Here is a 12,144-nt window from a genome sequence, read left to right on the forward strand (position 1 = left end):
CCCGCCCGTCACAGCACGTGTTCCCAGCCTGGACTCGTATATTCTAGATTCCACGTCACATCTTCCAGATTGTTCGACGGGGAAAATTTTGTAACTCCCGTAATAATTATGCTAGCGGCTTGAGCGATATGTCATCTTGTTTGCGATCACCTGAACGTCGCAATGCTCGAGTTTGAAGTAAATCCATCAAGGGATTCAGGAGATATTCAGTCAAGCCGTATTGTGACGTAGACGTCCCGGATCGAATAAAAGGAGGGCCCACTGTAGCCTGTTCACTCAGTTACAGCTGAGTAGTCAGCGTGGACACTCTCGCTGCTACTTTCGTCGTGTAGTGACAGTCCCGACGAGGAACTCTGTCATTTTCTAAGTATTCATAAAGTGAACTTGTATTTTCTTCGAGTGTAGGAGAACGAATTCTTCCAATTATTCTCAAGTGGACTTGCAATATTTCGAGTGTTAAAGAACATTTTCTAAGTCTTCATAATTGAACTTACAATATTTACAGGTGTTCGAGACTGGCATTTTTCCAATTATTCATGAAATGGACTTGTATTATTTACGTGTGTTAAATTCATAATTGCACTTGTGTTTTTCGTACATGTTCACTCAAAGACTTGTACATTCGCCAGTGTTGATTCAAAGACTTATAAATTTCGCCAGTGATAGACTGTAAATTTATTCATGTGGATGGACTTGTGTTTTTCGTCCTTGTTCACTCAAAGACTTGTACATTCGCCAGTGTTGATTCAAAACTTTATAAATTTCGTCAGTGATGAACTTTAAATCTGTTCAGATTTTCATGTGGATGGACTTATGTTTTTCGTCCGTGTTCATTAAGAGACTTGTACCTTCGCCAGTGATGAACTTTAAATTTGGTCATAGTTTCATGAGAAGGGACTTGTGTTTTGTTTGCCAGTATTTATTCAGAGACGAGGACTTTGCTAGTGGTGAACTTTGAAAGTGTTCATAATCCTCGTATACAGAGACAGATCATTTTACGAGTGTTAAATTTTGAAAGTCTTGACAAATAATAACCAGTGACTTCGCCAATAGGTTAATCACCCAAGGTTTTCATGAACTCAGATTTATCAGTACTGCGAGTGACCTTGGAGACATCAACCCTCTGTCATGTTGGACTGAGGTAATAAACTGCAACATCACCTGGATCATCAGGGTTCAACCTGGGCCTCGAAAGTTCGAGGCATCTCTACCTTCTACCAACCCAGACAGTCCAGCTGCTTCTGTACGGAGTCCCTGGAATCTTCTGGAACGTGTTCCAACCTGCTCGGCTTGGTGAACTGGAGAATCCGAACCATATTATAGGACTATGTGGAAGATAGCTTATATCTACCTGGAGGTGATGTGCAATTTCATGTCTTATATGAATAAACTCATGTTCAGTCAAAGTCTTCTTGTAGACAGGACCCTACCTCCTGTACCGAGCCCTAGCTACTAGTCACCCAGTTTTAGCCCTGAGAACTATATTCTTACTTACTTTAAAATATAATCTGAGAGTCGGGCTCTTTTACCGGTACACAATGAACATGTATATTCACAAATAAATACGAACAATACCAAAAATTTGCTGGAAGGAAGTGTCATTTTTACTGTCCCTTCCGGAAGTGAAATTCTCTGAAACAGTTATTGTGAAGAGCTACTCTGCATTTCACAGATCGATTTTTAGTAGCTGACTTGCAAAAGGCACACCGCGTTCTCTTGCAATGAGTTTCAGGTTAAGTGTCCGATGTTATTGAAACGAAGCTCAGTTGACACTCTAGCACTGGTAGGAGTAGCAACTGGACCATGTCTCACTCTGGGCGTTCCATGCGTGTGTAGTAAAGTTAATGCTATGCAACGTCGAAATTCTAGGAGATCGATAGAACTAACTCCACTAGATTTAGTTGAAATCCTGTGCAAAATCCAGGCATTTTGGATTGACACATCAATACCCCAAAGAAATATGGGCTACCACCACTTCTTTGAGTGTATGTTTACTCTGTAAGTACTAACGTTTTGGTCCATTCTGTTAGTTCCACCCATGTTCTTGTTGTATGGTTTTATTAGTAAAGGGTGAGGAATCGAGATTTTCTTCTTTTCACTGAAGGAATATGATTGCTGTTCCTACTGGATAAACACCATCACGGTTCGATACCAGAGTTACAACAGAATTGTCATTCCATCTGCACACAAGTAGTTTCTTGCTGTCACATCTCATGTCAAACGTTCTCTGTTCTTCTTTCTTGATAACAGAGATATCTTTTAGAGGACACTTGTCAGTTCTGTTACTTCTAATAGTTCCTGTAATACCAATGCCAAGGTTTGTGTAATTCTTCAACTACTTTTAGGCTGATGAAGTAATTGTCAGCAAACATATAGTGTGGAAGTACAATCGCGGCTATGTCCCGTGGAAGACTTTCGGTGAATTTTAGAAGTACACTACCACCTAAACCGAACCTTTCCTTGTAACAGTTTTAAGGGCCTTTTGCTCCTTGGTATATATCAAGATCAATCAGATATCCCAGGGGTTGATTGAGGCACCAAACTTTATACCCAAAGCGGATGGGCTTACCTTTTTTATGCTGCTTCAAACCGTGGCGCCCATAATAGGGAATCATGGCTTCATCGCAGACAGCTAGACTGATTTAAGCCAAATGGTGTACTCTAGAAACGAGTTTCAAGTGAATATAGGTATGGCCTGAGTTTTGATATTTTGTCCCTCGTGTCTAGAGACGTATTGTCATTCAAATGGAGATAACGCATAACCTCCTCAAAACGATTTAGCCTCATAGAATTAATCACAGCCTTGTTTCTTGTGTCGGGTCGTTTATCCCAATACATCCTCCTTCGAGGTACAGGTACATAACCACTCAGAATTAAAATACCAAAACACACTTTGAGTTCCTCAATGGAAAGCTGAAAGTTTGTCTTTCCCTTCTGAACAGCATACTTCACACTTTCCTTTACAATAATGTCAAGAAGTTTGTCTGTAAAATATAACTGGAACATTTGGAATGGAGTATATGGCTGATCAATAAACTGGGGTCTATAAATTAGAGGTTCATTTTGTAGACCTTTATTTCTTATGTAATTTTGACGTGGCAAGTCCTCATTCTGCCATTTCTGACAATTGCTTGTAGTCTCAACTGTCTTTTTTCTTTGCGGTTTCGTGACCAAGGTAAGAGAAGAATTAGCAGAAGCATGCATTGTAGGAATTTCCCTGCCATTGTTTACCTTCCCGCTCACGGCACTAGAATTACTGTACGACAATTTGAACACACTATCCTTGCACTCATCACTTATAACAACGGCCTCATCTGCACCTCTAAGAACAGTTTCGGTCTCTGCAGCTAGCTGTCTTCCAGTAAGCTTATCGAATGTCCCACCAAAGTCTTCGTCAAAGCTATCTTCATTTACATCAGGTGGAGCAATGAACATATCAATGCTATGAGCCTTGTCGACAACTTCATTTTCTTCCAATACAGGGAGAATTTCATGGACAATCAAGTTTGTGTAAAATAAATATATACTGTAGTTTTGAATGGCATCGTATCTGCCCAGTGTTGCAAAAACACAACGCTCGTGTTCTAAGTCAATTTGCGAGCAGAAGAATATAAATACAAATCTCACAAGCTGTATACTTGTTAATTTAAGTTTTGTTATTCACTATTTGTGAACTTCAATGATAACTTACCGTTTTTGTAACAGCACGCGCTTACTACCTTCCATTTCCATAGACACAAGTTTACAACAGTCCACTGCCATTTCGATTGTAACAATGGATTCTCAATTCACTGCCTGCGATGCTGAATTGACATTCAAATTGTAGCTGGAACTGATAGATCCTGTTGTTCTTCATTATAATACTACCTACATGCTGTTAAGCAGATGGAAGACAAATGTTGCAAAAACACAACACTGGGCATAAATGGGCTAAGTATAGTATAAAAACAGACACTATAATCACAAGAAAAACACATTTAACACTTTTACCCAAAATTAATTGACGAACTTGACCATGGATTGTCCAACAAATATCCATTTTTCTATCATCTGACAAAATAAAACAGAATGTCAAAACCGACATGCAGGCAGCTTAGATGGCAAGAAATCAAAATATCTGGCCATACAATGATTATTATTATTATTATTATTATTATTATTATTATTATTATTATGATAGGGGGTAGGAAAGGTTAGGCATTTCAAAATACTGTTTGTATCTCAAAATACCAGTTATGAAAAGAAAATGAATGAATCAATCAATAAATCAATCATCGCTGATCTGAATTTAGAGCTGTCGCGCAAGTCTACCTAGACTTTTCTTAAATGATTGGAAATTTCCCTTGATAAATTATTCCATTCCCTAATAACTCTTCCTTTCCTACCTTTAAAAGCTTCAACTGATACCATGATGGACATGATTGGTGCGCTTTGTGATTTTCAAACAGACCTAACCAGTCACTATTAGTAATTTTGTTAAACACAAAAACCTAATCATCATTATCAGTAGTTTTGACATCAACAGTAATAAGTATATGATGATGATGATTGTGGTTTAAAGGGGCCTAACATCAAGGTCATCGGCCCCTAATGGTATGAAATGAAACAAAATGTTATGACCATTTAAAATCTAGAATCTTCCACTGACCAGATTCGAAAACAAGAGGGCGAAGAACGAATGGATGGATATGAAGTTAAAACAATCAGTGAATCCGACCCGCAATGCCCCACATATCCAGAAACTAGTGTTAAATAATAGTATTACTGACCAAGGGATTGCATCTAAAGCATAATACTTGTAGTTGAAACGGGTCCAAAATCCAGGTCATCGGCCCCTCAAAATGATACTTATCACTAGGAAAATAGAACGATGCTATTTATCATGTTGCGGTACTAATCAAAAGTAGCATAGACTCGCGGTATTCCACACAGTATGGTACTACTCACAGGTAATGAAATTCGCACACGTAACACAGACTTATGGGTTTCGCACACTGCGGCACTATTTACACGCAACACAAACCTATACTGGCAATGCAGACCTATGGTGTTCCTCATATAAGTGGACTAACCACAGAGACCCGCACTATCCAGTGGTGTTCCTCACATAGTGGGTACTAAGCATAGACAAGGCAGAAACATGGTGTCGCTAATCCCATGGTGTTGCGCAAATAGGGGTACGAATCACAGGTACTGTAGAAGCCGGCAACGTACTCTATTGCTACTAATCACAAACTATTTGCTACCTAACATAGTGGTACTACGCGCAAGTAAAAGCGACCCATGGTGTTCCCCGCATGGTGGTAAATATCACAATTAGTTTCATGATTCTAATAAAATCATCCCTTGGTTGCCCCTTTTAATCGCCTCTTACGACAGGCAGGGGATACCATGGGTGTATTCTTCATCTGCGTCCCCCACCCACAGGGGGGTTGTATGTTTGGTCCACGAGAAGTATTTTATTTCCCTAAAGTCTGCCGGTAAGCCAGTTAGAACCCCCCTATCCGCCACGTGGGAGTATCACCTCTCCCCCTGCTACGCCAGCGTAGTAGGTTCGTGGGTAATAAGTATAATACTCACTGTATGACCTAACCAAACTCTAACCTAAGCCTGTCGCTAAGAGTAACCGACAGGGACCATTAACAAGTATTAACAGTAATGTTCGTCCACAATGCATTTAGTGCATTATGTATTTGTTATATTGGCAGCCACGTAAAACCATTGGCCAGCAGCACTCCAAGGGGAGAACGGCAAAGTGAAGAGAGGGCAAGAAAGAAAACGGTGAAATGTCAATGTTGTTACAACAACAACAAGAACAACAACAATCATTTGCACATTTTCGTATCATTACTTAAGTCAACTGAGTTTTCTGACCGAGCACTCAGAACTGCCAGTTTTCCATAACCTCCTCCAAGCGAGTAGCTGAATCTTTCAGAGAGTGACTCTAGTTTCTTACCTGTTTATGATAACTGCCTGCTCTTCAATGAGGTTGTTCTCGCCAATTATGATTGGCCCGGCTTCAGCAACGATAGCTGCCCGTGGGTGAATTATAGTCATGCTGCCAATGGTAATGTCACCTCGAAGTTCACATTCATTGCACACCACAGCACCAGGGGCAATCTTCACACTGGTAACAAAATAAAATTCCATAACTACTGTACAACAGCACATATAATTATAAAATAATGTTTCTTTCATATATTGCTAAAATACACAAAGCAGATGAAATACATGTACAGGGCAAAAAAATTATAATAATAAAAAGAGCACAGGTTGCCAAGACAGTTTATCGTATATGGGGTGTTTCATATCCAAGTATCTTAACATTCTGGATACCGAAATAACTCTGCCACTGTATTGTGATTGCGCCAACCGTTAAGTAGCAACACTATACCGTTGGTGCCAAGATAGTGGTTTTACATACTAGCATGAAGTACAAATAAAAATCTATGACCTCACATGGACGACAAGTGCAACACCAGATGGCGTCCCACCACATAAAATACATACTATTAATATTAATGCGGCTAATGGAAGAAAGAACAGCAGAGTCAGCAAAGAGGATCATCTGCATGTGTTAGGAGTTAATGATATTCAGGCAAAGGGGGAGAACACGGAAGAGATAGGAGATTATACAGTGTTCTTAACTGGTGTTATACACGGACGGGCAGAGTGTCGGCTAAGACCATTCATCAGGAATATTACTGCAGCAACATAGTTTCTGTTACGTATGTAAAGGAGCAAATGATTTTGGCAGATTTAACAGTTGGAGGAATTAGGACAAGAATTGCAAACCATGTGAGGATGCAAATGTGGATAAAGGTGACAAATTTCATGATACACTGAGTGACATCATAGTTATGATCAACAGCAACAATAGGATGATAACGATTTTAATATGAGAGTTGTGTAAAGATAATAATGTTATTTGCTTTACTTCCCACTACCTACTTTTACAGTTTTCGGAGGTGCCGAGGTGCCAGAATTTAGTCCTGCAGGAGTTCTTTTACGTGCCAGTAAATCTACTGACACGAGGCTGTCGTATTTGAGCACCTTCAAATACCACCGGACTGAACCAGAATCGAACCTGCCAAGTTGGGGTCAGGCGGTCAGCACCTCAACCGAGCCTGGTGAGTTGGAAATAGAACTGAAGGATATGAGAAGGTGATGGGTAAATTTGGGGAAGATACAGAAGGTGTGGGAGTGAGAGCTGGACCATGAGGAAAAAAATGAAGCAAGGATTCAGGCATCCGAGCGATGGTTGGCAAAACAAGATGAGATAAAATTCATAATGAGAACATCAGGGACATAGCTCAGGTTGGCAGAATGCAGGATAACATAACTCTGAGTAGACTCAAATGGTATGGTCAATGCGAAGGATGGATCCCAATCGCACACCCAGAAAAATGTACGATCTGCAGTTAAAATATTCAAGACCAAGAAGGCGGCCAAGGATGCGATATACAGACACGGTGAAAAACGACATTCAGCAACGAGGAGGGGACTGGGACAAAATTAAAGAAGGAGAAAAGTACAAAGACAGAAGTTGGTGGAGGAGCTTCATTCGCCGACCCACTGTATAGATGGAATGGCGTGGGGTATGTATGTACAGAAGGAAGCAATTACTGGACTCCTATGCCAGCAAGGGATTAAAACTTTCACTACTAGCAGCATGAGCACTGCCACTGCCTGGCCACCTACTTGACAGCTGAGTTCTACATCCCAGTTCCCAGCGTCAACCACTTATAACTGTCAAAGTAATTATTTGCAAATTGCGTGAACCGTTTATAAGCATCAGAAGTTTATAGATACTTCCGGCAACTACTGGCCTTATTTTGCAACAAAGTGTTACATTTCCATGGAATATCATATTCCTTGTAGAATTCATGTGGCCGTGCACACACGTTTTCCGTGTGGTCGGCAGTCGAAGTAACATGGTTTCCGTGCTAAAACCCTTGAGTGTAAACAACAAAGTAATTTAGCAGTGATATTGAGTGAATGCTCTTACTTTGCGATGAAAGTGAAGACGAAAGTGACAATTATTCTTCCAAATCAAGTGATAAATTCCATGACGACAGACACGAATATGAAGATGTTCAGACTGACTGGGTTACGTTTGGAGGGCCGCGCAACAGATTCAATTTTACCAGCAATGGTGCGATTCACGCTAACTTTGGGGACAATCCCGAACCATTGGCAATATTTGAACGTTTGTTAGTGATGAAAAATTATCTGAAGTTTTTAAAAATGTATAAACGCAACACGTGCAAAATTAATGCTGAGGTAAGGGGTTAAAGAAATCGTTGTAGGAAAAAATATTTACAACAGACATATCATTGTTTTCCTCACAGCTTTTACTTACACCCGAACATATCGTAAATATTAGAGCCAATGACAATAGAAAGGAGACCTAAGAGTCATTCTTCCTGTTTCGATTAATTCACCCTTCCACTGCTTTCACGGTGCACATAATCACTCTCACTTTCACTATCTGAAGCTACTGGATCACCACTTGAATCGTTATTGTGCAAAATATCACATATTTCTTCTTCCAGAATCACCCTTTTACAACAAAGTTTACTCATGTTTGAAGCTTTGTCTACTAAACAAGCACTTGCTATGAGAAACACCAAAGTTGGCTTGTAACCACAGAGGAAGGGTTCAACAGTGTCGAGTCCTCTACTGGAAGAAAAGCAAACTCTGCTGGTCTCCGAAAACACAAGCATATTGGAGCACACTACTCGAAACGACCGCTACGGGAGTGAAGGTGTTAACAATTATAAATTTGTTCTTCAAGTATAAGGCTATTCACCACTACACATGGGAGGGTAGGGGCACTAGATCCATGACAACACCAACTCTGAATTCAGGTAACGTTAGGAATGTGCAGATATTCTTCGATGATACGGTCTGCAATAAATAAGAGTGAAGAATCTCCAGCACGAGGAAATGAGACAGAAGTATATGGATACGATTAGTGAAAAGTTCCAAACTACAGACACTAACCAGCTGCACGATATAGAAAGAGAATGGGTAGCAAACATAAATGCTGAATCCAAGAAGTCATGGGAAGATTTTGATAAACTGGAAAGGCTTAGCCTAGCAGCAAGGAAAACTTTCTGGAGAGTGATAATCTTAGAAAGGGAGGGAAAAAAGACACGTATAGCATTTTCGATAAATCAGGTGAACTCATAGTAGATTCCAGGGATTCACTGGACAGGTGGAAGAAATATTTTGAAACTCTTTTCAATGTAAAAGGAAATATTTCTATTGACATCACGATCAATCAAGCTCATGGGGAGAAGGACAATGATGTTGGTGAAATTACGCTTGTGGAAGTTGAAAGCATTGTAAATAAACTCTGCTGTCATGAACAAGAAAGAATAGATTAAATTAAACCTAAGCGGTGAAATATAGAGGGAAGACAGAGATGAAATGGCTTCACAGAGTAGTAAGATTAGCACGAAATGTTAGTAAGGTACCTTCTGACTAGACGAAAGCCGTAATTGCATGTATCTATAAGCAAAGGAACTGGAAAGATTACAATAAGTATTGAGGTACATGTATACCAGGCAAGGTGTTCACTAGCATTTTGAAACGGAAAGTGCGAATAATGGTTGAAAGCTGGAAAGAAACAAGTGTGGTTTCAGACCACAGAGGGACTGTCAGGATCAGATTTTGAGCATGCACTAGATAAATGAAAAATGCTACAGGAGGACTAACAAATTATGTTTATGTTCCGTAGATCTACAGAAAGCATATTACAAAGGACAGAGAGAAAAGATGCTACCTGTACTGAGGGATTACGGAATTAGCCTAAAGGTAGTTATTAAAAGCAATCAAATGGGTTACGGTGAGAATTGATGGTAGAATGAGTTTTTGGTTCAAGGAACTCACAAGGGTTAGACACGTCTGTAACCCTTCATCTTTGTTGTTCATAAATTACATAGATGATCTCCTTTTGTCGGAAATCACCTAGAACAAGTAGAGCTGCTATTCTTTGGATTTTTTCCAGTTCTTGAATCAGGTAATCCTGGTGAGGGTCACATACACTGGAACCATACTCTAGTTAGGGTCTTATCAGAGACATATATGCCCTCTCCTTTACATCCTTACTACAACCCCAAAATACCCTCATAACATTGTACAGAGATCTGCACCCTTTATTTACAATCATATTTATATGATTACCCCAAAGAAGATCTTTCCTTTTAACACCTAGGTACTTACTATGATCCCCATAAGAAACTTTCTCCCCATCAATGCAGTAATTAAAACTGAGAGGACTTTTCCTATTAGTGAAACTCACAACCTGACTTTTAACCCCCTTCATCATCATACCATTACCCGCTGTCCATCTCACAACATTATCGAGGTCGTATTGCAGTTTCTCACAATCTTGTAACTTATTTATTACTCTGTACAGTATAACATCATCCGCAAAAAGACTTACCACTGATTCGACTTCTTTACTCATAGCATTTACATATGTAAGAAAATACACAGGTCCAGTAATACTGCCTTGAGGAATTCCCCTCTTCATGATTACAGGATCAGATAATGCTTCTAATTTTCTGAGTTCTATTATATAGAACTATAGCCTCCATTCAACAACTCTTTTGTCTAGTCCAATTGCACTCATTTTTGCCATTAGTCTCCCATGATCTACCCTGTCAAATGCCTTGGACAGGTCAATCGCGACACAGTCCATTTGACCTCATAAATCTAGGATATCTGCTATATCTTGCTGGAATCCTTCAAGTTGAGCTTCAGTGGTTAATGTTTCTTAAACCCGAACTGCCTTCTATCGAACCAGTTATTCATTTTGCAAACCTGTCTAGTATAATAACCTGAACAACAGGCTAAATAATACGATTATTTGTATGTTTCTCCATTGGCAAACATATATCTACGTTTACACAACAATAAAACTAGCATGTCTTTGCTAATGTACAAAATAAAAATGGTAATTTTCCTTTCAATTAGTCTTGTTTTCACGAGCACACAGTCATAAAATAAGGTGCAAAGTATTGCAGACAAGTGTAAAGAACTTCTCAATTTTTCATCTGAAATGCCTGCTCGCAACCCTGCTTCATGTAGTTTTAATACTGAAAAGAATCGTTCACTTGCAAAGGTAGTCATGATTATTTATTGAAATATCCCTGGACCCTTCCTGGATCGACAGCAAGTGGACTTCTAATGGAATGACTGGAGCATATGTCCATCAGTAGTGCGTGCATACAGAACTCTCCATTCCCAACTCTATTTCACACTGCAGCTGCACATGCGTATACCAGTATTGATATACACACTGTGAAGCATTTTGGATGGCACTGATCTAATAAAAGGTATGCAGTGGCAGGGAGCAATTCAGTTAAGTGGCTTATGCCGATTATTTGGTCTTAACGGCAGACTGTGCTGACAGCCTGCAATGTAATAGCTTGGAACTTGAAAATAGGTGCAGTGAGTATGACATGAAAATTAGTATTTTCAAGACTAAAGTTATGTCAGTATGGAAGAGGCCTAACAAAGGAACTATCGAAAGTTTTCTTTTACAAGATATTAGAATCATTCCGTATTAAGGGTTTTCACTTTACGAAGGAAAAATTAAGTGTATTCTCCTATTAATTCAATACATCATATAATTCCATTATTAGATGGAGTAATCAAATTCAAACATGTTTCGACTCGTTTGAGCCATCTTCAGTGAAACAAAGGGAGGGAGGGGGGTTTAAAGTAATTTATATAATATAAGCTAATAATGTGCCAAAAAACAATGAAGGAACAAAAGAAAAAACAAAAGAGAGACATGACAGAAATAAAAAAGCACAATGTACAATATTTGCATCATATGGAGCAATAAACAATTCACTGCGACAAAATTCAGGGGAAAAAGGTAAAAACAAAACATAATTGAATCTAAAAACTGTGTTAACGTAAGAAGAAAAGAAATGGAAACGAACAATAAGTGCACATAGCGAGGTTGCGGACCTCATATTCTAAAAAATGTTAGTTTTATAACAATTAAGAACAGGATGAAATCACTGTGCCAAAAAAAAAAAAAAAAAATTCAGGCCGAAAGTCTGCCTTTGTAGAAACACCATCACACCAAATGGCTAGGAGGGGAGCAGGAGGGAAAAATTT

General features: G+C 39.3%; 1 protein-coding gene across 2 annotated transcripts in view; it reads right to left on the bottom strand.

The window, feature by feature from the left end:
• DCTN6-p27 (dynactin subunit 6) overlaps positions 1–12,144 on the bottom strand; it is a 59,780-nt gene that overhangs the window by 25,753 nt on the left and 21,883 nt on the right. For both annotated transcript variants that reach the window (XM_068225323.1, XM_067155639.2), the window contains exon 2: positions 5,957–6,127. In XM_068225323.1, the coding sequence (XP_068081424.1) occupies positions 5,957–6,057 (101 nt within the window). In that variant the 5' untranslated portion in view covers positions 6,058–6,127. The remainder of the gene's footprint in view (positions 1–5,956; positions 6,128–12,144) is intronic.

The sequence above is a fragment of the Anabrus simplex genome, chromosome 1 (genome assembly GCF_040414725.1).
Source record: "Anabrus simplex isolate iqAnaSimp1 chromosome 1, ASM4041472v1, whole genome shotgun sequence".
Lineage (NCBI taxonomy): Eukaryota > Metazoa > Arthropoda > Insecta > Orthoptera > Tettigoniidae > Anabrus > Anabrus simplex.